We start from the raw sequence: 27,582 nt of genomic DNA on the forward strand, positions 1-27,582 counted from the left end.
AAAATTCAGAAATAGGCATGCTAAGGAGAGAGGTTACTTTTACTGAAATGTTTGTATTCAAAAACTATGATGTGATATAAATGAAAATTTTTATCATGCAGGGTCTCTGTATTTTTAAATGCTCTCTAAGCATCAGAATTCAGAAAATAGTTTTGTGTGGCCCTAGCAGGTGGCAACACCTGATCAACTTCATCTAGGCTAGGAAGTTAAGGAGAGTCCAGTCTGGTTGGACGGGAGGCCACCATGGAATCCCAGGGATGTAACATACAATGGGAAGCCCCCCCCAAAAAAGCATTTTGGAAGACAGTGACAAACCACTAGTGCACTGTTGCCAAAAAAACCCCCTGCATAAATATCTCCATGTAGTCACCATGAGTCAAGCTTCAGATGAGGGTATCATTAACTTTTTAGTATTATCATCTTCTGCAGGCAGTGGCAAGCATTTAAATTTAATGGCACAGAAATAGGACTAACATATTCCTTTTTGTTGTTTTTTAAATGATTGTATCCATCACTCAGAAAAATAGGATTAGTTCTGTCATTAGAGTGAAGATGATCATCCTACCTACTCATACTGGGTAATGGAACTCAGTTATTTTTATTATTATTATTACCATCAGGGAGAAGAAAGTGTTTTTGGGATTATCTCAGATGCCAAAATAAATGATTTGCCTGACTCTGAGTACTGTGTCCCTTGAAGTTCTTGAGAGGCCAACATTTATTGGTTTAAAGTCCAGTATTTATTGGTCAATTGCTGACACCAAAATATTGGGCTTGCCTTGAATGTATCTGGGATAAAGGCTTTATTGCAGACAAAAAGTTAGTAATACAGTTATCTTAGGGATGCTGGAAGGAGGAAAGTTAAATCTGTTTGTCTATTCTTTTTCCAGCAACTGTTTGGGGGGAAAAAATCCTTCTTCCCCCCCCCCCCCTTCAACCATCTTTCCAGAGAACTATTAAAAGCTTGCGTATCCCCCTGAACCTTGCATCTGCCTGGAAGTGACGCTGCCTCAATACACGCTCTTAAGATACGTTCTATTCAGAGCCGTCAACAAAGATGTGGAATCAGCCAGAAAACCCCAGAACCCTTCTGTCTTAAGTTTTCAAAGCACTGAAATAAAATTAAGCTTTTTTCCCTGCCTCTTTTACATTATTTACATCAGTGTTTTTCAACCTTGGCAACTTTAAGATGTGTGGATTTCAACTCCCAGAATTCCCCAGCCAGCATGCTGGCTGGGGAATTCTGGAAGCTGAAGTCCACACATCTTAAAGTTGCCAAGGTTGAAAAACACTGATTTACATGAACGTACAGGCCTCAGCCATTTTTGCCCGTCCACAGGGAATTGTAATCCAAGCCGTAAAGAACAAGGGTCTCGACGCCCGTGGCTTTGCCTTGTGTTTCTTTAACTAGATCGCAAAATGGAAGAATCGGAAGTTAGAGTTCGCTACGGAAGTGGGTAACCGGAACTACTTAAATAGAGTGAGACTAGACGCGGCACGTGGTTTGGGTCTTTTCCTTCGGCGAGCCGTGGCGAGAGCCGGGCGGGATGGGCCGTTCGGGCAAGTTGCGCTCTGGCACAGCCGGTAAACTCAAGCGTTGGCGTAAAGGGCACAGCAGCGACAGTAATCCGGAGGGACGACGTTACCGCCTGGCAGCCCGTGGTCGTCTGCTCGCTCCCCGGTCGGGTATGTAAAGGAAAGAGCAGCAGTCGCAGCAGTCGCAGCAGTCGCAGCAGCGACAGAGGCGATGGCTTAGTTCAGTTGTGGTAGCAGATCCTGCTCCGTCTTAATTCCGATCAGCAGCAGCAGTAGCTCCCTGGGCGTTAACGAGAAATAACTATTCCAGTTATGAATGTTGTATGAATTTTGAGTAATGATAGATCACCCGTGTCTGTCTGCGGAATAAACAGATCCACATCTTGAAGCTGTAATGACTTCATCATAGAATCATATAGTTAAAAAGTAACTAGGAGGTCACGTACACCAGTGGCCTGCTGTGTGCAGGATCTGTTAAAGTGTTTTGGCAAATGGCTGTCCCATCTGTTTGAAGACTTCTGGTGAAGGGGTATGAGGAAATCTATTCCACTAGTTGACAGCTATTGCTGTTAAGAAATGTTTCTTAAGATCTGACCTGAATCTTGTTTTATGTTTTTCAGTTTGTCAGTGTCCTTTTTAGACTACAGGGCCCAGAACTGGACCCAGTATTCCAAGCTGGGTCTGACCAAGGCAAAACGGATGAGATGGTTACATCCTGTGATCTGGACTCTCCACTCTCATTAATATATCCCCAAATAATGCATGTCTGTTTAGTAGCTATATTGCAATGTCAGGTTGTGTTCAGCTTGTGGTCTACTTGTGCTTATGAATACCCAGATCCTTTCATGCCTTTTATTTGTCTCCCCAGAAGCATGACTTTCTTCCTGTAAAATTTTGACCCATTTCATTGAGTCTACTGTCCAAGCTAGATCTTTTTGAATCTTATCTTTATCTACAAATATAATAAATATCTCCTCAAACCATTCATCCAGGTCACTAATAAAAATTAATTAACAAAAATGTTGAACAGCATAGGGCCAAGGACAGACTTTGTGTCACTCTCCAGTCTAATGTGGAGCCATTTATGAGAACTATGTGGTCATTTAGCCAGTTTTGAATCCATTTAATAGTTTTTATCTACCTCATATTTTACCATTTAATGAGAGTATCATGAAAGATTTTATTAAAAGTTTGCTGAGATCAAGAGTGTTGATCTATCAAAATCTTTGATGATCATAGTCTTCTCAGTGGTGTTCCCCAAATCTACTCAGCTCTGTTGATAAAGGTGGTAGCACTAGGCTGGCATGATTTATTTTGTGACATGCCAGCTCTTGTTAATTGATGCATTCCTATTCAAGTGCTTACAAATATGCTGTTTAATCTTAAATAAGGGTATGGTTCTGAAAAGCTGTGGTGTGTATATTTCTGCTTTGGGTCTCTTTTGGCACCTTGACTTGTTATTTATGAATTTCCTTGTGTAGATTACCTGATAGTGATGCTTCAAGAGTTAGCTCAATGTTTGCCTTTCTCACAGAAAACAGTAACCTGACTATAGATGCCTTGAAACTACATAATGAGCTGCAGTCATCAGGACCTGTGCCTAGAGAGGGTGCTAAGCCTTTTATGGAGGAAGATGATAACAGTGAAGCTGCTAAGACTCACAGATCATCTGCAACTTTCCTGAGTGGCTTGACTGACTGCACTAACCTCACCTTCAGCAGAGTGCAACGTCTTTGGGAATCCAACTGTGCTGCCCATAAGGAGGTATGTGGCTGCCAATTCTAATGAAAACCAAAACATGTGATTAACAAGACTCTTCATTATTTTTTCTGCAAAAGGCTAACCCATCTTCAGAGAGCATCAAATGTATGAAAGGAGGGGTGTAGGATACTAGCAAAGAGCAAGAGGAGCTCTTAATGCGTGACTGTGACTTAGATTCTCAGTATCTCAATAGCCTAATTTTGTGCAGAGTGGACATCCTGACTATCTAAATATTCTGAACAAAATACATAGATGCAGTGGCAGTGTGAGAATTCAGATAGTACTTAATTTGATAATACAAGTGATAGGGAGGATCACAATCTGTATTTCTATCTAGATTGTGCCAGTGAGCTTCAGGTCTCCAGCTACCTCCCACAGATGCAAACCTGTTATCATGTCTGCTGAAGAGATACTGAAGTCAGCTTGGTAGCTGGAGAAACAGACCACTATTCATGTTGCAGAGCATGTTAGGCAATAATACATATGTGTATGGTGGTTTTGAGGTTCAGCAGCTTCTGTTTCCCAACAAACATTAAAATGCATGTTCTTAAAAACTATAGTACCTGAAGAACCATTCGAACTGATCTTGTAATTGTTTATCTATAAGTGATGCAGCGATGTGAGAAATCTGCATTGGTGTATTGAAATCTGAGAAATTCAGTTCAAGAATATTCTTGGAGGAGTGTGCAACTTTCTTGAAGACTGACATCTATGAGACAGATATTATTGATAGAAAAAAAGGAATATACAACTCCTATGAGGTCATAGGAAAAATGCTTGTAGTGGGAGGGGCATAAAATGACGGGAAAGGGCAAGGGAAAAAAAGATGGTTGGTGACAGGAACAGCTGCAAAGAAGGCATTGAAGAGAAACCTAAGGAAGATGAGAGAAGAGACCAGATGTCAGGTTTACAATGTTCAAATCCCAATGAAGAAAAATATTGTGCAACCCAGGTTAGGTTCAAAAAAGATTTCATTTATTGGAACAGTACATGTAACACTAAGCAAAGCATTGCTGAAACCAAAGCCCGTTCTTTTCCCTTCTTTTCCCCCAACTCCTCACCCCCCTCTTCCTAGGCGCCAGTTCTCTTTCCCACAGAGGTGCGACCTTGCACACTCCTATCTCCCAGTAACAGTCCATCTTCCTGGCCTTTGATATCACACCAATTCCTTCTACTTTCCTTTTCCCTCTCCCTCTTCTAACAAATGGCAGAAACAAAGCAAACTACTAAGCTAATATTTTGATTGCTGAAGGTTCTGACACCAGATCAAAAAGTTTTAAGAGTGAAATACAATAGTACTGATAGACTGAAGCTGTTGAACTGGCAAGGCTTAGCTGATATGGTTGTTGTCTAAAGAAGTGGATTGGATAATTTGTTCTTTGCTGTTTGTTTATTGGTTATAATAACTGCTAAATGTATATATGATTAATATTTCTTGCTTTCATTAGTCTCCAGAGATAGTATCCATCTACCATTCATTCAGTGAATAGGTTATATTAACAGAATCTGCCTCTTCTATTCAGTTAGCCAGGTAAGGGAAGTTGAGGGTTCTCTTTCTTCAGGATGTGAGGGGAAGAATTGCTCAGAAGCAGGTGTTTTTGGCAGCAGCTCTGCTTCTCTGGAACAGTTTATCCCCTGAGCCCTAACAGTTCTATTATTCTGGAAATGGGTGAAAATTTGCATTGCCATCAGGCATTTGGGGTTTGAGGTTTCTGTGACTTTTAACCATGTTTGAATAAAAGTTTCATAGGCTGGGTTAATTTATTTTTGAACCTAATGTGTTTAGATATATTTTAATGTGAACCACTCAGAGTCTGTATTGATATGGATGGAGTATAAATTACAGAAATAATGTTTATTAAATAATAGCTAAACATTTTCTGCTATTTAGTCTCACTCCATGGAAGAAAGGGACAGGACAGACAGACACCCAAGGCTTGAATTTTCTTTGGAGTCTTGACTTTAGTACCGCTATCTGGGTACTAAATGCTTCTTTGTTTGCAACAGCCATAAGCAGGCTGATGAATGGAATCAGCAAGATTTGTGTATAAATTGAGAAGTGTAATATATCACAAGGGTGAATTGAGTTTTTGACTGTTTAATTTGGATTTCTTATAGATATGTGCAGTATTGGCTGCAGTCACAGAGGTAATCCGAACACAGGGTGGTACAGAAAGTGAGACAGAGTATTTTGGTGTACTGGTAAGTATCAGGGGAAATGCATCCAAATGATAGTCTGGCAATTCCAGAGCATTAAAATACACAGTGTAATATGGATACAAAAAAACAGAGAATGATGAGAATCCTAAAAATGTCTGAAAGGCCACAGATACCCTCTTTATGCTACAAGTTTTCATTTTGCTCCCTTGTGTATTCTATAGTTAACTTATTTTTTTAAAAGTACCCTTCCCTCTCCATGGTTTAGTTTCAGAGATCCTCATTGTGACTATAAATATCAGTGATCTGAAGCTGGACAGAAAACACCGCCCTGCTTTTGACCGCTGGGTGGGGTGGGGCAGGGAGGACCAGCAAAGAATAGTATATAGATAGGCTAATGTGGAGGTCAGTTATCTTTCAGGATAGACCCCATGCATCCAGATTGTTTCTGCTTTCCTGCACTGTGTTATGTCTCCTTAGATGACTACTCTGGAAGCTGTGGAATCTCCAGAATCCCTGGCTGCTGTTGCTTATCTGTTGAATTTAATACTGAAGCGGTGAGTTCTAGGAACACGACAAGCATTTGTGATGCAGTCTGGGAGCGCGCCTTCGGATAATTCAGAGAAGAAGCTAAAAGGAACCGAGGAGGCCACTATAAAATTCCATGCAGCAAAGTTGGTTTCTTGGACCAAGACTGATTTGGGGTGAAAAGAAGACATAATTTTCCTATGTGCTTGGTCCTAGTTAGACTCTAGATCTTGCAATGAATCAGTGATAAACATCCTTCCTTTTTTAAACACATTAAAAGGAAATATCTTAGATTTATTTATTATTCTTTATGTGGAACATTATGGAATTGTTAGTCATGTCTTCTACTGTGCTCCCTTATCACTGCAACTGTGTCCAAGTTTGCTTACTCCTTGACTTTGTTCTTACAGAGAGTGGGGGAGAGAGAGAGATGATTAAAACTTCCCAGTATGCTGTGTGTGAGTGGATCCTTATTTTATACGTGGGCATGCTAATGATACCTTACAAGAAGGTGGTCTGGGCCCTCATTGCCTGTACATGTTATAAGCAGAAGTGGAGGGGTAGAAATGCAGAGTGCCACCAAGTGAGTTTAGATGCACAAGAATGAAATCACTGAATGCAAAGGGTAGTGGAATACTTGTTATTAATTCCTCTCATTGATGCCTCTCATGTTCTGAACCCCACTCAGTGTGCCTAGCCCTGTGCTGATCAAGAAGTTCTCTGATACCTCCAAGGCTTTTATGGGGATTCTGGGTTCACAAGCTTGTGGAGACTCTACATTGGCTCTACGATGGGTAAGTACATCAGAAGAGGCCAACTATGCATTATCTGGATATTAGGTGTGGGATGCTGTTATGAGTAATAGAATGCTTCCTGCGATGTTCTGTATATTTTAAGAGAGAACAAGTCTGTTAGAGGCCCTTTTGCTCAGCATTTTGAACTATAATTACAGTAAAATGTGTGAAGGAATGCTGGATTGAATTAAATCTATTATTGGACTTAAAAGTACAAGATTTTGCTTGGTACTTGTTGCCAGATAAATTAAATTTAAAACTGAACTCCAGACTTAAAAGTTTTCCAGACATGTCAGAAAGGAGGCTTCTTGATATTCAGCATTTATAGGACAATGCCTCATTTTTATACTTATTGTATCTCTTTATCAGATCCTCTCTTGCCTAGCTACATTGTTGCAAAGACAAAATCTGGGAACATGGAATTACCCTGTGACAATGCAAGTTTTCCATGGTCTTCTCAGCTTCACAGTCCATGTCAAACCCAAGGTGAGTTCATATTTTATATGGTTCATGGTTCACAATTTTTTTTTTGATTCTTAAATTTCCAATATAACATGGTTTGAAGTTGGGCAAACATTCTAGCCCACCCTGCAACCTCTCCCTTCCTTCTTGTCTGCTGCAGGTCCGCAAGGCTGCTCAGCATGGTGTTTGCTCTATTCTGAGAGGTAGTGAGTTCCTATTTGGAGATGGAGCTCCTTTACACCATCCAGCTGCACTTTCTACTGCTAAGTTCTGTGTGCAAGAAATTGAGAAATCTGGAGGTATCCAATTCATGTGATGAGAAGCTGTTTCATTTTTCTTTCTCTGTGGTGGCCCTAGTCCTGACCCCTACTTTATTCTCCCTGAATTCCCCCTCCCTGGATAACCATCTAGTCTTGTGAGCTTTTCAAAAAGAAAAACAGCAACCCTTTAGCAGGGGATCTGTGGCTGTGGTTCAAAAATTGGTTGATAAGGCAAGAGGCAGGAGAATTACAGGTACAGTGGGGCAAAAAAGTATTTAGTCAGCCACCAATTGTGCAAGTTCTCCCACTTAAAAAGATGAGAGAGGCCTGTAATTTTCATCATAGGTATACCTCAACTATGAGAGACAAAATGGGGAAAAAAATCCAGAAAATCACATTGTCTGATTTTTAAAGAATTTATTTGCAAATCATGGTGGAAAATAAGTATTTGGTCACCTACAAACAAGCAAGATGTCTGGCTCTCACAGACCTGTAACTACTTCTTTAAGAGGCTCCTCTGTCCTCCACTTGTTACCTGTAGTAATGGCACCTGTTTGACCTTGTTATCAGTATAAAAGACACCTGTCCACAACCTCAAACAGTCACACTCCAAACTCCACTATGGCCAAGACCAAAGAGCTGTTGAAGGACACCAGAAACAAAATTGTAGACCTGCATCAGGCTGGGAAGACTGAATCTGCAATAGGCAAGCAGCTTGGTGTGAAGAAATCAACTGTGGGAGCAATAATTAGAAAATGGAAGACATACAAGACCACTGATAATCTCCCTCGATCTGGGGCTCCACGCAAGAGCTCACCCCGTGGGGTCAAAATGATCACAAGAACGGTGAGCAAAAATCCCAGAACCATATGGGGGGGACCTAGTGAATGACCTGCAGAGAGCTGGGACCAAAGTAACAAAGGCTACCATCAGTAACACACTACGCCGCCAGGGACTCAAATCCTGCAGTGCCAGATGTGTCCCCCTGCTTAAGCCAGTACATGTCCGGGCCCGTCTGAAGTTTGCTAGAGAGCATTTGGATGATCCAGAAGAGGATTGGGAGAATGTCATATGGTCAGATGAAACCAAAGTAGAACATTTTGGTCTAAACTCAGCTCGTCGTGTTTGGAGGAGAGAGAATGCTGAGTTGCATCCAAAGAACACCATACCTACTGTGAAGCATGGGGGTGGAAACATCATGCTTTGGGGCTGTTTTTCTGCAAAGGGACCAGGACGACTGATCCATGTAAAGGAAAGAATGAATGGGGCCATGTATCGTGAGATTTTGAGTGAACACCTCCTTCCATCAGCAAGGGCATTGAAGATGAAACGTGGCTGGGTCTTTCAGCATGACAATGATCCCAAACACACCGCCCGGGCAACGAAGGAGTGGCTTCGTAAGAAGCATTTCAAGGTCTTGGAGTGGCCTAGCCAGTCTCCAGATCTCAACCCCATGGAAAACCTTTGGAGGGAGTTGAAAGTCCGTGTTGCCCAGCGACAGCCCCAAAACATCACTGCTCTAGAGGAGATCTGCATGGAGGAATGGGCCAAAATACCAGCAACAGTGTGTGAAAACCTTGTGAAGACTTACAGAAAACGTTTGACCTCTGTCATTGCCAACAAAGGATATATAACAAAGTATTGAGATGAACTTTTGATATTGACCAAATACTTATTTTCCACCATGATTTGCAAATACATTCTTTAAAAATCAGACAATGTGATTTTCTGGATTTTTTCCCCTGTTTTGTCTCTCATGGTATACCTATGATGAAAATTACAGGCCTCTCTCATCTTTTTAAGTGGGAGAACTTGCACAATTGGTAGCTGACTAAATACTTTTTTGCCCCACTGTATTCTGCAGCAGAAGGACTCTGCAAGCCTTGCAGAAGTCCAGCATAAGTGATCTTCTGAAACTAGTCAGTTCTTCTTTTTATCTTCTAAAGCAAATTTGCTGGAAGGCCAACTCATTTTTCCTACTTTTCTAGTTTTAAAGGTAATTTTAGAACCCAGCAAGAGGCAGACAAGATGTTTATGTCTAATCATCCTTTTTTGAGAAAGGGTCACAGTGGTACCTCGGGTTACGAACTTAATCCGTTCCATGACTCTGGTCGCAACCCGAAGCAAATTTCCCCATAAGGTTCAATGTATGAACCTTATGACAAGCACACCAAAAACCTTCCAAAACGCCACAAAACACACCACAAGCCTCACCGAACGTCTCCTTGCTACCGCGATCTTGCCCACAGGAAGCCGCGACTGCGTGGCAGCAGGGAAAATGGCCACGTATCCTGTTCGTACCCCGAGGCGGAGTTTGCAAACCGAGGTAAATTTTTGCGGCCGGAGCTGGTCGTAACCCGAAAAGTTCGTTAACAGAGGCGTTCGTAACCCGAGGTACCACTGCACTTTAATTTCAACTTTTCACATAAATATAATACTTCTTCCTAAAACTGCTTATGTCAATTTTGTTTGTTACAGGATTTTAATGTTCTATATTTATTCCTGAGCTTTGCACAACCCTAAGCTGTTTGAAAAATTATCTTGCAGAATGGAGTGCAAACTTTGTAAGGAGCAATAATAACTGAGTTGTGTGTTGAGAGAATAGTAGGACTAATTTTTGTTTGGCTCCTCAGGTGCTAAGGAGGCCACAACAACTTTGCACATGCTGACTCTGCTGCGTGATTTACTGCCCTGTTTTCCTGCTCCAGCTGTCAAATCTTGCTGTGAGACCTTGCTCCGAGTTATGACCCTCAGTCATGTAGTAAGTTTTCCTCCTCTTTGAAGGTTGGCTTTGTGCTGCCTTGGCTTTTGAATGCTGTATAGTCACAACTGTGCAAACCAATTGGAGGACGAGAGAGCTTCAGTGGGAATGAATGACAAATGTGGATTTTCTCTGTATACTCCCTTGGTACCTTGGCTTAGCCTAGCTGCATACCCAAATGCTCCTTCTGTAGAAAATGGATGGGTTGCATTGTATTTGATTTTGTAGTTATGCGGATGGGAAGAGAGAAGAAGCAAGAGCAAAGATTTTTCTATTATATGTACTTGTTACTCATCTTTCTTCTCCCCACCCCTGCCCAGCTAGTGACAGCATGTGCTATGAAAGCTTTTCATGGCCTCTTTGCTGCCCAGCCATCTCCATTGTGTCTGCCAGCTGAACTTAATGCCCAGGTCATCATGGTGAGTAGTGCAGTGGTTGGTGGGGGGTGGAGATGATAGCCAGCCTTAGATGTTCAAGTAACACTCTCTGTTGCTCTGCTCCACCAGGCCCTTTATGATTATGTACCCCATGAGAATGACTTGCAGCCTCTGTTGGCCTGGCTCTCTGTCATGGAGCGGGCACATGTCAACTTAGCAAAGTAAGGAGAGGAGGATGGGATAATAATGGGGCAGATGTGGGGGTGGGGGTTGGAAAATGCTGCTCAGATAGTAAAAAATAATTTTTCTCTCCATTTTAGGTTGCAGTGGGATCTGTGCTGGGCTCATCTTCCTCGTCTCTTCAGCGTAGCTATGAACTGTTTCCTTTCTCCTCACAGCCAGGTTGTGGCTGCTGCTGCCCAGATCCTAATGGTATTGCATTGCCCTTACTTCTAGTTGTATAGTGCAAAGCTGGCAGGAACTACGTTTTAGTTGCTTTTGTTAATTTAAGAGTTGTGGGGCATTTCATTGTGCAGTTTTGTGGTGATGCTGTACCTGTGCTGTCATTGCTGGCTTATGTGCTCTTAGTCTATAGAGAATGTGGGCTGATGCAAATGTGTATTTGTATGTCTCAGGTTTTGCTCAATGAGTGTGTGGCCCCTCACGTAACAGAAATAGGTCTTGTTTCATCTGCAACTCCCTCTGGATCTGCTGCTCACATCTGCAAGATGTTCAGGTACATGAAATAGCTTGGCTGGTTGCAGAAGGTTAACAACCTCCTATTCTTTGTTTATTACAAACATTGCAACTTAGAGACGCTTTTTGATTTGCAAGTGGATGTTTTTCTTTTCAGAACAGTGGAAAAGGGTCTGACATACCAGTACCACCCAGCATGGGCCTCAGTGTTGCAAGTGCTGAGGGTTTTCTTTGAAGCATGTGGGCAGCAGTGTCATCCTGTAATGCATAAGGTAAAGGAATGTTGTGGGTCATTAACATTTATGGCACGTGAGACAAGTAGGGCATTCACAAGTATCCAGCTTAATAAAGAGAATATGTAGAAAGTAAAGCCTTGAGATTATTGGTTGCTGATGACTGGATTTAAGAACCTGGATATTAAAGAGACATAATGTGAGTTTATACAACTGGTATCAGAAGGCCAGTGATTTGAAACAGTACAGGGAAAGATTTTTTTGAATGATTTTCCCTCACTGTGGATGTGACAAGCTGCAGTTGGAATTTCTACAGGCATCCAGTTGAGTTCAACCAGAGCCAGGCACAATTAATGCTTTGCAGGGGAGAAAACTGCAGCAAATGGGGCAATGCGTGAATGAGCAGGCTTTGAACTTCCTTTTTTAACATTTTGTTCTTAATTTTATTAAATATGTTTTAAATTTATACCATTTTATTGTGCTTTTTTCCTCAAAAGAAAAAAACTTGATTTATCTTTGGCAGTTGTACTGCTGAAATTCAGCTGTACAGTCTAAGGGACTCCAAAAGCCTTTGGTTGCCATCTGTGCTTAGAGGATATGCAAAATTAGAGATGCTTTTTCCTATGTAATCCTTTCTTATTTCTCTTTTGCTGCAGTGTCTACAGTCCCTAGCTGATCTACATAGCTCCTCACACTTTCCCCACACTGTGTTGCTTGACCAGACTCTGGGGGCTGCCGTGGGCACTATGGGCCCTGAAGTAGTGCTGGAGGCTGTGCCCCTAGATATCGATGGCACAGAGTGAGTACGGTTTCCATCTTCATGGATTGCAAGGCCAGTGGGTGGGAGGATCGTGATACTTCTGTATCATTGTCTTTCTGTGCTCTGAAGTAATTTCAATATGCGTATAGAAGCAGAGTCCAAAAATGTGCTTGGGGCAGGGAACATTTTTTAAATTAGCATGACCCTTACCCTTTTAAATTCTAGAGGAAGGGGCAGAGTGACCTGTAATTTCACTGACTTTGCAAAGATTTTGAAAGCAGCTTGGTTCAGCAAGTCAATGCCCCCATTTACCCTTATTCAGCTTGACAGATGGCTTTCTCTGCAGTTGTACAAGGCATTAAGAGGGTATCTCATGCTTAGTATAATTGCATAGATGAGAGCCTGCCAATTACTCCAGAGGAACTTTATTTAGCTTTAAATCAAAATTAATAATTCAGCAAAGCAAAACAATTCCCTCTCATATTATTTTAGCTGTTGTTCTTATCTGGATTGTAAGTTTTGATTGATTGCCTGCTAGCTGCATTTAATAAATACATACAGTGTATACGTTGAAAAGACAAATGAGAAACACAGCAGATTAAAAAGAAATAATAAAAAAATTAAAGGGTTTTTTGGTTTTGTTTGGTTGTTTTGATCTCCTTAACAACTTAATTTTTCTTTCATCTATGATGACTAAAATATTTAATAAGGAATAGAGGAAGTTATCTTTTCCAGACTCAGATTTGTGATAGATCTAGTTGAATATTATTGGCATGGACTGGCAGCAGCTTTCAAGAATTTCAGGCAGGAGTTTTCAGACTTGTATGGTAGGACTTTTATGTGCAAAGCATGTATTTATCAGTGAGCGATGGCTGTTCAAAAAGCTTATCCTTTTTTCAGTTGACTTTTATACAGTTGCTTTGGTATTGCTGAGCATTGAACTGGAGCAGAAGTGTGATTCTCAGAACAAGCATCTGTGTCATGCTTTATGTAGAATTCTGGAATTCCTTTCACCATATAAACCAGGGGTAGGCAGAATGGGGCCTGTGGGTCATGCCTCCCTGGCACTTGCCATGCCTCATACTCCACAACTTAATTTTTGTATTATTAATTTAAGGTTAATAGAGCAGCATGCCAATTACCAGAGGCCTTTGAGGGGTCATTTGATTGAGAAGGATTCTTCCTGTGTATGAGCATATGGCTGTGTGGATTTTAATGGGCCCTTGGCATAGGAATATTTTGTTACTGTTGAATTAAATTTCTGGATGTAATGTTAGTTATTTATCTTGTTCTCTTTCACAGTTCTTTTAATCCTGTTTACTCATGTGGGATTGTAAACTGCTTAGAGTCAGCCAACAATTTGTGTATTGTACAAGCCTAGTAAAATAAAATATAAAATAAAATAAATGCCAAGGGAAGCAGGTAGTAGGCTCTTTACTAGTGGATATGTTCAAGAGAAGCTAGGAAGCCATCTGACAAGAATGGTTTGATTTAGATTCCTGAGCTGGACAATGGATTTGATAGCCTAAATGGTCCCTTTGAATTCTATGGCTCTGTGACATTTTTGTGGCTAGAAACAGAAAGAATAGTACCTAAATCAGACATGTTCACTGGTCTTGTTTCCTGACTCTTAATTGTACCATTGTGTTACCTACAGGGAGACACTGGATTTCCCTCACAGTTGGCTCCTTCCTGTGCTTCGAGACCACATCCAAAGTGCACCACTTGCCTTTTTCTCCAGTCATTTCCTGCCACTTGCTGCTTCTCTGAAAAACAGAGGTAATTAGACATCCAAGTAGGACAAACCATATTACTTACAAGTAAACCTAAGTTTTGAACATCAAAAGACCCATGAGAAAACAAACCTGGGGAATCCATCACCTTTACAATTGATGATTCGAAAAATAACAGCTAGCCTCTTAAGGAGATTTTTTTTTCTTAGCAGATTACAGATTTGGACCATTTGGTATATATAACTTTATAAGAATCAAAATTAAAATTGTAAGTTAATTACATTTCTTTCTTTGTCTCTTTCTCTCTATATATCATAACATTGTGAAAAGTTTTGGGGAGTATTCAATAAGTAAATTGTTGATTATTGACCAGATGTAAACAAATATGTGTCAAGTATCTCATGATAATAATTTCCTTTTCCTCTGTGATACTGCATGGCATACAAACTTCAGATGTTTTGCAGGCACAATGGTGTGATTATTTTTCCAGATTAACTGTAATGCAAGAATGGAGGTTTATGCTCTGATGAGTGTTGCTGAATTAGTTTCCAGCAATCCCAGCTATTATAGTCATGAAGAAAGAAGAAGCTGGGAGTTACAGTTCAATGGCATCTGGAGAGCCAGGTGTTCCTCATTCCTATCTCTGTGGGTATTAAAATACAATCACAAACGGATCTTTCTCCTTTTGCAGCCACAGAGCTTGCCCAGGCAGGTCAGGACTTAGAAGCTAAGATCTACGATACACTCCAGTGGCAAGTGAGGAATTTTGTTTTTTGGTTGGTTGGTTTCTTTTTTCGATAGCTGGTATCAAGGATATTATGATTTTAACATTGGAAATATACTATATGGGAGGTGAAAGTGTTGGCTTTGCCTCTTCCTCTCTTTCAGATCTGGACCTTGCTGCCTAGTTTCTGCACCCGTGCTACAGATGTGGTACTCTCATTCAAAGGATTGGCGCGGACTCTAGGCACAGCCATTAGTGACCGTTCTGATCTGCGGCAGATAGTGTGCCAAGCTCTGCGCAGGCTAATTAATAAGGGCTGCCAAACAGGTAAGCATGGCTTGTTAAAGAATTGCCATATAATCAGCATCTTCTTCACCTCATTTCCATTTGTATGATAGTCTTAGGAAATAAAGGACTATGATGTAATCTTGCCTGGGTATGTCAGAAGCTGAAGCTCCTGTGGCGGAAAGGCCTGGCAAGAGTCCTGGTAAACTGTTTGAAATTCCCTGCGCTCACAGTAACTCTTTCTTCATTCCATTCTCTGCTTCCATTCGCAGAAGCTGAGTGTGCTGAGGTTGGACGCTTTGCAAAGAACTTTCTGCCCATCATGTTCAATGTATACAGCCAAGAGGGTGATGATAGAGAGAGCTCTGTGCACCGGCGCTCTTTGCTGGACACCATCCGGGCCTACTTGACAGTTACTGAACCACGGGTGAGCAGTGATCTTTGAACAAAGTGTGGGTCTTAGATCTTCACCATGCTAGAGTACTAAAACAGGAAGATGACTGAAGCTGAATTGATTTTGGAATCTATTGTATGTGTTGGTGGTACTGGAAAACAGCCCTCTAGATGAATTTTTCTCTTTTATTTCTCACTGCAGATGGTGAGTTCCTTCCTGGAGAAAGCTTGTGAGAAACTGACCAGTCCTGATAGTTCAGAATTCACTAGGTAAAGTTACCTGAGAGATAGGCTTTATCTTGTAGCCTTTTCTTTTATGCTGCAGGTGGATATCCTCGGTTGGCATATATATTCCATTTGCTCCAGAAGATAGGACTGCATAAATCAGAGTTGTCTATATTCCTCTGCGGAACAAGCATTTTTTATTTTTGGTTCTATCTTCTTCTGTCAGAAGTTAGGGTTTTTTTTGTTACAGTCCTACTCCCTTAGATAAGGTGGGAAGGAAATGAGACGGGTAAAATACACTTCAGGGAGAGCCAGATAGTCTTTCCAGTCCTAATTCTAGCCTAGACCTGGTAGTTTTATGCCATAAGAAGAAGGGTTAGTTTTCTCCTATTCTAACTCCTGAAGATTATTAGCACTGGGTTCCATCTAACTGTGCCCTCCTTGCTGCAGGCTTTCCATTTTGGATCTTGTTGTAGCTATGGCTCCCTATGCTGATGAGTCATCTCTGCATGCTCTGTATGGCAGCATTCAATCCTCCCTGCAGGTGAGTTACTCTTTAGCTGTTGGGTTTTAAGTTGTGACACTTCACACTGTGGCCCTGCTGCTTTTGATCACTGAGCCTCTCAAATTGACAGAGGAGCTTTAGTTATTACATTTCATTCACTTTTTGAAGAAGCTGCAATTAAAACTTTGTTTGGTAGGTCCAAACACAGTGGTGTGAGTTTACCCATGCTAGTGGGTACAATCCTATCATCTAGAGTTTTGTTGGTCTAATGAAATAATACTTAAATAAGAGCCACTGCTGTCCTTTTCAAGTATAATTAGAAAATGCCCTAAGGTGCATGACTACATGTAATCCTTATTTCATGTTGGCTAGTGAGGAAAAATGTTTTACTAACAGAAGGAGCCATTTATTCTTAAGTAATTTTTGTACAGCTAGGAAATAGATTAAATTATTTGCATTATGTTGATTTTGTGGGAAAGATCCATATGATGTGTGCTTTTTATTTAACATCCTCTCAGCCACTTGAAACTTGCTCATTTATAAGCTTTTTTCATGTAGCTTAGGCCAGGCCAAAGGCAGTATAGCAATGGCCGCTTATTTGATTGTTGGATTATAGTTATTTCTTGAATTCATTTATTTGTTTTTTATGCTGCTAAATCCTTCAAGACTCCTGGTAGCTTATAAGAATAGATAATATATGCTGAAAAATTTAAATGCCCACAGTAATAACTTGGGAATACCCTACCCACCCCAAACAATAAAATACAAGCTAAATAAGCTAAAAGGCTGTTAAAACAGCCAAATTATAGAGGCCCTCCAAGATAATAAGCTTCTTCACCAGTTTCCAAAATGCCATTGCTAAGAGGCCACTGCCACTTCTATGGGGAGGCTGTTCCATGGTAGAGGTGCCATAATCGAAAAGATACATTTTTGGGGCTTAGCCTCTCTCACCTCATGAAAGTGAGGCTCTACTTGCAGTTTCTCTCAGAAGGCTTGTTTCAGGCAGGTTGAGTCTGGTTGGAGCTTTGCCGCTAAGTCTCATAGGGCTTTATAAGCTAAAAGTAGCAGTTTGCACCCAGAGACCTAGTGGCTGCTAGCACAGCCTTACAAAAAAGGTGTAACATGGTCAAAGCGACAAGCGCCAGCCAATAAGCAGGTCACTGATTTTGAACCAGCTGCAGTTTCCAGGTAGTCTTTAGAAGGAGAGCCCAAAATACAGCTGGGGAGGTAATCAAGGCACGGGTATCTTCCCTTTCAAGGTTGTGAGGATTGAGTCCCTGTGCTTTTGGATATGCAAATTATATATTTTGAATAATCTGTTTGGTCTGATCATCCTAGAATAAAGATCATAGAATACAGAAAAAGGTTTATCGGGTACTGGAGGAAGTGTGTGCCTCTGACCGACCTGCATGTCATAATTTTGTACAAAGTCATTTGGAGGAACTAAAGAGTGCTCTCTTGGACTCCCTGACCAGTGCAACTTCACCTGCCAAGAGAGTAAGGAAAAATCTTTAATTTGTTTACCATCCAAAGTAGATAAGATACAAAAGCCTGCGATGAGTATCAGAGAATGGTAGCTGGGAATGCTGTGTGTACTTCCACATCTATCCTAATTTTCTCCCTTTTTGTTCTCAGCCCCGGCTGAAGTGCCTCTTCCATGTTATCAAACAGCTGACAATGGAACATGAAGATTTTGTCACAGCCCTGGTGCCAGAGGTGAGAGAACACAGGAAAAGAGTGGCTATCACAGCCTTGAAGAAACTGGAAATTTTAGTGTGGAGCTAGGTTGTCAGAAGATGGGGAAAAATTAGAAGTGCATGGAACAAAACTCATTTATTCATTATTTTATTCATTTATAAAATGTCAAACCTGCTTTTCATTATATAACCACCCCTGATCTTTGGTCATGATAAAGTTTAAGTAACTTTAAAACAATCCCAAAATTGAAATGCAACAATTTCACAGTAAAAAATCTCTGAAAATACTTTAAAACTATAAAACAGTTTAAAACCAAGTAAGGTGGAAATCCCACAACATAGAACGTCAGTAGCAAATCAGAAGGTGCAATATAAACCAAAGTCTGGATGAACGCAGTTGACTGAAAGCTTGCAAGGCTTTCAGCAAACTTGTAAAAGAGGGAAGGGAGCCATACATATTCCATATCCCCTTTGTTTCCACTTTGCTTTGTCTTCTTTATTACAAACTTTGGGTCTTTCTGTAAGCAGGGTCCTATTTCTCTTCAGCACTCTTGTGATGAAGAAATTAGCACTTGAGTATCCTGGAGTGTGTTACTACTACTGCGTGCAAGGTTTATGTGAATTAAATTTAAAAAACATCGCCTTTATAGTTGGAACAGTAACTCCCCTCACTCTGTATGATCTGCCAACTTTGCAATAAATGCTGAGGAGTTAATGGGTCTGCTTTTAAGTTTAAACAACACTTTGGCAATAAGTAAAATGTTTTCTCCTTATTAATTAGTAAATATTAGATAGTAAGTATAGGGTAGGAATCTGGAATTGTGAGTTCTTCAAAGTTAAGAAAATCGCCTACTGAAAAACTTTATAGCCACCTAGTTGAGTCTTTCATGAAAAATAATTCCTGTGGTAGGAAACTTCTAAATTCACTGAGTTTTGTTACTATTATTGTAATTGTAACATTTAGAATAATGTTTGGAATTCTAGTCCTCTTAGTTTTTTGTTTCCCCTCCCTCCTTAAATGAATGGTAACTGATGCAGATATTAAAATTAGATTGGAGGCAGCAGGTTAGTGATCAGACTGTTGACCAATGCCTTTGCTCTCTCCAGGTGATTCTCTGTACCAAAGAAGTGTCTGTGGGTGCCCGCAAAAATGCTTTCAATCTGCTGGTAGAAATTGGTCACACCTTCATACGCTTTGGTCTCACTCCAAATGGTGCGTCCCAGTTTGCCTGTGTAGGTTTTTGCATGAAAATGGTGGTCCTCTTTGTCTTTGCCAAGCTAGCTCTACTCTATCTCCTCTCTCATTTAGATCACATTGCATCCCTTTCCATCTTGAATGCTTCAGTTTTTCCAGGTTTATTATTGAACTTCTTCCTAGTCCTAGTCTGTATAATTAAGTGGTTTCACATTAAGCAATAATGTAGGTTTTTTTTAAACTTTAGTTTAGTGTCTGTGAACCAAGCTAATTATGGCTCCTTCAACAAGGCCTGGTTAAAACAGCTCTGGTCTAGTACAGTGTTTGAATACAATGAATGTTCTTATTTTACACTGAATTGCAGAATTCTGAAACTTTGATTAATTTTTGCAAATTAATAAAACCAGGGATTTTGCATAATGCTGTTTAGCTATCATAGCCTTCCCCGTACTCGGACATACAGAAAGTTGAAAGCCAAAACAGGGATATGCCAGATGGAGAGGTCCAGCAACAGTGTGTTCTTTTTTTCTCCTAGAGTGAAACAGTCTAAGCATTCTCACGTTAATTTAAGCATTTTCGAAAGCATTGGCCAGGATAAGAAATGTAAACACTGTAGGAAAAAAAAGGAACATTCTGTGATCAGAGCACACCAGTTGCACATCCCTGAGTGAAGAACATGTTGTTGAGAAAAGACTGAGTTATGGGACAGACCGATCTCTGTAGAGCACAATTCCAACCATCTATCCCTAAGAAGGATTTCATCCCTTTTCTGCAACTGTGGTCTCCATAAGCATTATCCGTTCATTTCCTAGATTTTCCTCACATCCATAAGGATATCAAATTCTGCATCTGAGATTATATACCTATGACTAAAATTCTGTGCATTCATGCCTGCTATCTTTTTACTATACAATATAAATGTTTGTTTATTTTAAAAAACTGATCATCCCAGCCTCAGATAAGCATTGTTTCCCATCACTTTCCCTATGTTGCCTGTCAGTTGTTGATACCTGTGCTCTCATCTTAGAATGCTGTCTTTCATTAAGTTAACTCACGGTCCATCCACTTTAGTGGCTCTTTAGAGATTCATCCTACATAGAGACACCAGGAATCGAACTTTGGCATCTTTTAAAAATACAAAGTAGTTGCTCCATGATTGAACCTATGATTCTTATCGTTTGGAGGTGGGCAAATTCTGATGCCCCAAGATACTTGCTTTGAGACTTGGGTCTTAGCTTATTGTCTCCATAGTGTTTTTTCCTGCACAAGTTTCTGTTCAGTTATTGGTATTTTTGTGAGGCTTTCCATTAGTCTTGTTGTAAGTCATGTGTTCTTGAGTGCCTGATATATAATTACAATATACAACCTCTTGCATGTATCTTTTCAGATGGAATACAGCGTTATCTTCTCCTGGTCTATGCAGGCTTAACTGGCTCTGTCACTATGATCAGCTGCACTGTGCTTGCTCTTACCCGTCTGCTGTATGAGTTCAAAGGTGAGAAAACAGAGGCTGAAAACTGGTTTGAGTAACACTTTATACCAGCAACAGTTCAGAGGAGAACTTCTTGCTAATACTGACAACCACTTTAAGATAAAAGTACTAACTGATTATTTGGGGCTGCTTTTGAACAGCTGCAGATATGTCTAAGAATGGTGTTTCTGGTATAATGACTGTCTTGAACAGAGAATTGTAAACCTTTAGTTTCTTAATAGAGTACCTTTTGTTGGCACTATGAGTCATAGTAGATTGCTACTTAGCTATAGAATTACTGATGTCTGGTAGCAATGCAGAGGATGCTGTTGTTTTCCTAAGAGTTGAAGAGAATCTGATGAATTGAAGTTGATCCTTCTAACGTAATCCATATTGTTGCAGATCATATTGGGTCAGATGCTCTGGAGCAGCTGGTGAAACATGTTTGCCTCATGATAGGCTCGCGGACACGGGATGTTGTCAAATCAGCTTTGGGATTCCTTAAGGTGGCAGTGTTGCTCTTGGACTCAGCATTGCTGGGTCGGCACTTGGAGACCATGGTGAGAACGGGGAAGCACATTGAGGGATCTTCTATCCTGGGAATGAGGATAGCCCTAGTTTATATAACTAAAAAAAGAGGAATACAGAAATGTATCTGAATCCTTAGAACCTGTCCTGCCTTAAATTACTCTGAGTTCATAATTGTCTGTTGGTCGATCAATTCATCTTTTGTCCAGCTCTTTGTGGCACTGTTTCCTTCCTATGCAATTGGGAAGTAGCAAGATACCAGCTTAGGGTGTCAGTGCATGTCAGAACAGATGGACAGGAATGGCTTTTGGGGAGGTGTGGTGTAGAGAGTGGCCAAACTTTTAAGGCTTGTGTTTTTCTACAGTTAGAAGCCATTGGAAGATTGACAGATGACATGCGGCGCCACTTCCGTATGAAGCTGCGAAATCTCCTTTCCAAATTGATCCGTAAATTTGGGTTAGTACTGAGGTTAAAGAAGGAAGGGGATAATACTGTGGTGATCAGAGAGGAAGAAATCCACCTTCCTCATTACATTCTACAGATACAGCTCACACAGAGCCTTGCTATCTTGATTGGCTGGTCTTGGGACATGCCATTTTAGATACAGAGGTGTGTGTGTAAATAAATAAATACACACACACGCACAAAGAGAAGTTTGTGATAGAAAATGAGGCATTGAGGTTTGCAGGTATATGGGAATATGCTAATTAATAGTTTCCTCCTCCTTCCCATCTTCACAGGTGAAGTACTTTTCAGTCTAATCCCAGATAAGAAAATAACTCTATTTGGTCCTCTCCATCCTCTTCACTGCATATAGAGAGATGGGAAATGTTCAGAGGAGGCTTCCCCATCAGTTTTTTTGCTCTTGTGAATTCTCTGATAAAAGCTTACCTGTGAGGCTGTATTTTTCTTAGTTGTAGTCACCAATCCCTTCATAGTATCACTGAAGGGAGCTACTAACAGGGATTTGAAAGGGAACTGTATCTTTGAACAAAGGTGCTCTCTCTCTCTTTCAGCTTTCCCTCTTGACATTAATTTCCAGTTATCCCCATAAAATGGGTAGCTTGGTCTGAATAACATGCTTCACTGTTGGGGAAAAAATTATTTTACTGATAATGCACAGAAATAGGGAATCATCGGGAAGAAAAATTAAAAGAAAACTTAAATATTTCTAATTAGCTTTATATTATGATTACTATATTGTGCTGAAAATAACACTTATGATGTTAAATATTAATGTAGAATTTCTGTTTGGCATTATCAAAGTCAAATGGGCAAAGGATAGCTTCTTTCTATAAGCACACCTTTTTTATAGCAATGGTCAAATAGATTTTTAAAAGCCCAAGTGTTTTAATATGAAACATTAGGGTCAATCAACAGAACGAGATTTGTAATTAGTCAAATATAGTATGTCCTTTGAAGCTTTACTTCACTCTATAAGCTCTAGATTTGCAGATTGTATCATTTCTAAGATATGGATGAACCTTTATGAATAATTGCTTTGATAAACATTTCCTAAATACAATGGTACCTCGGGTTACGAACTTAATTCGTTCCATGACTCTGGTCGCAGCCTGAATTGGTCGCAACCCGAAGCAAATTTCCCCATAAGGTTCAGTGTAATTACCGTTAATCTGTTCTGGCGTGGAGGACAGGGAGGCAGCTATTGCTTGGAGGGAGAGTCCCCCTCCCTACGACCACGTGTCAGGGGTGGAAAATGGCCACGGACCACGTGTCGGGCGGAAAAATGGCCGCGGACCATGTGTCAGGGGCAGAAAAATGGCCGCGGACCACATGTCGGGCGGAAAAATGGCCGCAGACCACGTGTCAGGGGCGGAAAATGGCCGTGGACCACGTGTCAGGGGTGGAAAAATGGCCACGGACCACGTGTCAGGGGCGAAAAATGGCCGCGGACCGTGTCACGGGAGGGAAAATGGCCGCGTATCCTGTTCATACCCTGAGGCGGAGTTTGCAAACCGAGGCAAAATTTTGCAGCCTGAGCTGGTCGTAACCCGAAAAGTTCATTAACAGAAGCGTTCGTAACCCGAGGTTCCACTGTATGATTTACAGATCAAGAGAAAAGATAAGAAAATAAAATTACTTTATCTACATTGTTAGAATTTATGCCAAACTTGTTTAAAAAAATCAAGAACAGTGCATGTGATTAATTTATTGCTTGCTGATGAACCAGTTATGATATTCAAATAGGTGTTCTTTCATCTCATTCACTTCCTCTCCCTTCATGTTCAGAGAATTAAAGGAAAGAGTAGCAAGCATGTTTGTGGAAGCCTGCTTTTAATTAGTAGTTTCAATCTATTTTTGTCCAAATCAGTTCACTTCCTTCCTCTTTCTGACCAGTATTTGCACAGTTGAAGGGTTGTTGAACTTGGCTTAACTTAACAGCTCTTCCCTGAATTTTAAGCTAAATGAGGCTATGTGTGTTTGGATATTTGACTAACTTCCATGATTAGGAGTGAAGTTTATGAAAGACATTGATTTCCATGATTTTGGACTATTATTTTCACCTCCTAGGTTTGAGCCCTTGCATGCTCTGCTTCCTGAGTCGTATCACAAAGTACTGCTGAATATCCGTAAGGCAGAAGCAAGGAACCGCAAGCGACAAGCTGTGAAACGGGCTGCAATCACTTCTGCAGAAGAAGAAAGAACATTAGCACCACCTAAGGGAGATAGGTATGGATGAGGTGCACACTCAAAATTGTGATGTACTAGAATGGAGTTTAAGAATATTTTTAAGACTAAGTGGGAGTCTGATCCCAAGTGCTTTGGAAGCTGAAATGCTCTCCATAAATGTAGCCTATATTGTGTCTGTGTCCTTGTTTGTAGCATTGAGGATGTCTTGGCAGACTCAGATTCTGATCTAGAAGATAATACAGGGAAACCGAAAGGAAGAGAGACCAGGAAGGTGCTAAGGCAACAAAGCCAGGCTTGGCTTAAGGAAGGAGAAAGTGATGAGCCCCTCAACTTCTTGGATCCAAATGTGGCACACAGGGTTTTAGGTAAGAGGAACTTTGAAGATGGCCCATTCTAGCAGTTCATGGTATTTGTTACTTCAGTTTGATGGGGAAGATGATAGATCAGTATGCCCAGAGTGGAGAGTCTGAAATACTTTTTTATAAGTCTTTTGTGCTTTTCTGTCATGCAGCTACCAGGCCAGGCACTGGCCAAACCGGAAAAGTTAAACATGATTTCAAGTTATCAGCTGATGGCCGCCTTATCATATGTGAAGAGGAAGAAGAACCTAAAGGTACAACTGGTTAGGATCTGGCAGTTGATTTAATGCACTTACCAAATAACTATCCAATGGTCGTTCCATAACTCCACTTTCCATCATCATAGATTATGGAAATAACAAAAGCTATTTAAACAGAATGAGCTATTATAAAGGAAGTCTAAGATTTACATAACTAGAATATATTTAATGTAATATCTTGGAGCTTATGTGGTACAGGACTCAATAGCTTCTCAGTACAGAATTGAGATTTTTTTTTTAATGCAAGCTTATACTTCTGCTCTCCTTTCTCCTGTCCATAAGCTTTATAAGCAGGATTTGATTTAAAAAACTGTAGTACATAATTGGTGCTCTGTCTGATATCTGTTGTGTGCTGTCTGCCACAGGACTGAATGAGGAGTCAGCAGACCTAATGCAAGAAGTTGGGATCCGGAGTGTAAGTGAAGGAGGGGAGGAACAAGAATTGTAGGCATTCTCTTTAAATATAAGAAGTCTTTATACCAGGACTATGTAACTTGTTCAAATGTTGAGGTTGAGTGGCATGTTGGGGACCACCTGAACCAGCTCCTTTAACCAAATTTAGTTCTTTGAGTTGGTTAAATTTGATTGCATTAAAATTAAATGACATTAATATGATCATTGCAGTCACATATTTATTCTTATGTTACATTAAAGATAAGTTTGGCAACAACTTTGGTAGATGTCAGGACTGAATGCAACTGTGGGTCCTCAAGTTGTGCATCTCTACATTGCACTAGGGTTGTGATGGCTGGATCTCTGAAGTTTAGAGAGAATTACATTTGACTATCAAATAGATTCATTTTTGCCATTAAATTAATTCAGGAAAGGGGAGGGCCTGGAAATCTATCAAGAAGATAGTTTATCTTACAAAGTGCAGTCTTGATGTATGGCATCTCTCTTGCAGAAGAAGGCTCAGAAACGTCGATTTCGGGAAGAGGCAGATGATGAAGGGCTTGCCGCTGATACCCAGCCACAATACAAAGGTAAGCACGTTTCTTGGTGACTGTTATGGAGTAAGCCACCACTGCATGGATTCTGGTCCATTTTGGCATTTGTGGGGGAGAAAAGGATGAAGTGGTTACTTAGAAATAAGGCCTTGATGACAATCAGTTGCATTGGACATCTATATGATAATCAGTTGAAAGAACCTCAGTGTGGACTTGCTCTGCTCTCATTTTAATCTTGATGCATTGAGCCAATTGTTACAATGATACATAATGTAGAAGTTGGAGTTGGAGAACCATGTTAATCTATGGTGGTAAAAAATCAGAAGGATCTGATGAAGTAAGCTGCAGCTGATGAAAGCATATGCCTTTTAATAAAATGTGTTAGTCAGAAAAGGCCACGAACCCTCTACATGAAAACATAAATAAAAGGTACTGGTTACTTTCTCAAGATATCTCAGAGGAGTGAATAAGTTTCTTCTCCTTTTTCAAGCTTGGAGTTGTTTGTTTGTTTGTAAGAGTCATAAACCAACTCATACTTGAGGCTCTAGTTATTCCCCTCCTGTTTTGTTTATTCTTTATAGCGGGAGGCACTGGAATCCATCGGCCTGTTAGCAAGAATGCAGCACCTGGGGCAGAATACAAAGCAAAGGTAAGATCATAAGGTGAATGATTAAGGCCCAAATCTGAACTAGGTGTATGAAGTTATTTGCTTCCCTATTGTAGAATCATCAGTTATAAGCTTGTCAATTGAAGCATGGATTTATGATATCCTCAGATGATTTGTAACAGGAATTGAAAAGTCTGTATCTTTCTTTTGGGACATATTCTTTAGGCATAATTTAAAACAGGAATAGGGAATTCTTTTTCTAGCAAGTCCACTTTAGGGATTAAGTTCTAAGGGCATCATATTATTTATAGGTCAGAGACCTTCCTTTACCCTCTCTCCCACCAACTCCTCCATGTCATTGAAGCAGCTTCCAAAATTTCCTTTTCAGCAATTCTTCAAGCTCTCAAATCTTTTTCAACAACCTTTCCTAAGGGAAGGGTGGGGAAGAAAATAAAAGGCCCAAGGAGCGACAGTCTGTACTTCTTGCATTTTTGTCAAGGAAGTTGAGGGGAGTAGACTAGGCAGAGAAGAGACCATAGCCTACATCCAAAATCAATCTATTTCCTATTCCTGACTTACAGTTGTCATTATATGTATATCTTAACACATTATCTTAACACATATTGGTACCACCATAGAAACAGGATCAGGTTTTTAAAGAGTTCTATGTTCAGAGCAGATTTGGTATCAGGTCCTTGCTCTGAATAGCTGACATGTTAATAAATATTAAGTCTTTTGGAAAGCTAGTGGAGGAATGGATTTGGGGGTTAAGACTGGTACTGTATACTTTGGCCTGGCCGCCTGTCGCTGAGCACTGATTTCACTGTTCCTTACAGAAAGGCAAAGGTGACATCAAGAAGAAGGGCGGGCTGGATCCTTATGCCTACATCCCACTGAACAGAGCAAAACTAAACAGGAGGTATGATATAGGGAGGGTGAAGAAGAGCATAAAAGGCTGCTGGGAACCAGTGATAACCTTCAGCTACAGAAAAACTCAAACTTCAAGAATATCATTCACTATCATCCATATATTTTATCTCCAAATATATAAATTCCTTTCTGACTCCCATAGGTCTGCTCAACTGTAGGCAATACTGATTCTTATCTGTTCTCTCTTTCTGGTAGGAAAAAAGCCAAACTTCAAGGACAGTACAAGAATCTGATGAAGGGGGCTCAGCGTGGTGCCCAGGCAGGCAAGAGACTCTGCAAAAAGCAGACCCATACCTGAAGGAGAGAAAGCCACCCAAAATTTATCTGGAAAGCAGTTCTTTCAGGGCATTGGACTGTGGGTCTTGTTGCTGCTATCTCGGAGTCTGAGTTATTTCCAAAAATGGAACTTGCTCATTATTCCTGCATGTTGGCTATACATGATATTTTTTTCAGTGGAAGGAAGAATAGTAAAAAAAAATACATATACATCTGTTCCCCCTTCTGTTATTTATGGATCCGTGTAATAGGGGTTTTCTTGTCAGTTGTTACTCTAGTTCCCTCCACAGCTATGTGCATCTCAGCAAGTATAGAACTTTGGATAAGAGACTGATTATTGCTTCCCAATGAGGACCTGAGCAATAAATAGTATAATAAATTCTGTTTCCTCAGTATAATCCTCAGACGCCCATCCTGCGAAACCTGCTTTTCTGTCTATTTTCTTTTTCTGGTTTAGACTATTTGAAACA

The 27,582-nt window shown here is 40.5% G+C and overlaps 1 protein-coding gene across 1 annotated transcript; it reads left to right on the plus strand.

The window, feature by feature from the left end:
* Positions 1 to 1,500: 1,500 nt before the first annotated feature.
* On the plus strand, positions 1,501 to 27,322 carry RRP12 (ribosomal RNA processing 12 homolog). Its single transcript, XM_007419892.4, has 34 exons — positions 1,501 to 1,686; positions 3,071 to 3,300; positions 5,416 to 5,499; positions 5,935 to 6,011; positions 6,671 to 6,776; positions 7,146 to 7,262; positions 7,399 to 7,537; positions 10,132 to 10,259; positions 10,580 to 10,678; positions 10,766 to 10,857; positions 10,957 to 11,068; positions 11,272 to 11,372; positions 11,490 to 11,604; positions 12,222 to 12,364; positions 13,983 to 14,104; positions 14,750 to 14,814; positions 14,947 to 15,109; positions 15,340 to 15,494; positions 15,663 to 15,730; positions 16,136 to 16,229; positions 17,529 to 17,687; positions 17,826 to 17,906; positions 18,995 to 19,100; positions 20,470 to 20,577; positions 20,956 to 21,113; positions 21,446 to 21,537; positions 23,614 to 23,772; positions 23,926 to 24,098; positions 24,245 to 24,346; positions 24,718 to 24,767; positions 25,257 to 25,335; positions 25,881 to 25,948; positions 26,743 to 26,825; positions 27,032 to 27,322. Exons 1-34 carry the CDS (start codon positions 1,548 to 1,550, stop codon positions 27,132 to 27,134), a joined length of 3,870 nt encoding a protein of 1,289 aa, XP_007419954.1. The 5' UTR covers positions 1,501 to 1,547; the 3' UTR covers positions 27,135 to 27,322.
* Positions 27,323 to 27,582: the final 260 nt, after the last annotated feature.

The sequence above is a fragment of the Python bivittatus genome, unplaced genomic scaffold, assembly GCF_059951505.1.
Source record: "Python bivittatus isolate LINGU-HERP-01145 unplaced genomic scaffold, Pbiv_v1 ctg000980_np1212, whole genome shotgun sequence".
Taxonomy (NCBI): Eukaryota; Metazoa; Chordata; class Lepidosauria; order Squamata; family Pythonidae; genus Python; species Python bivittatus.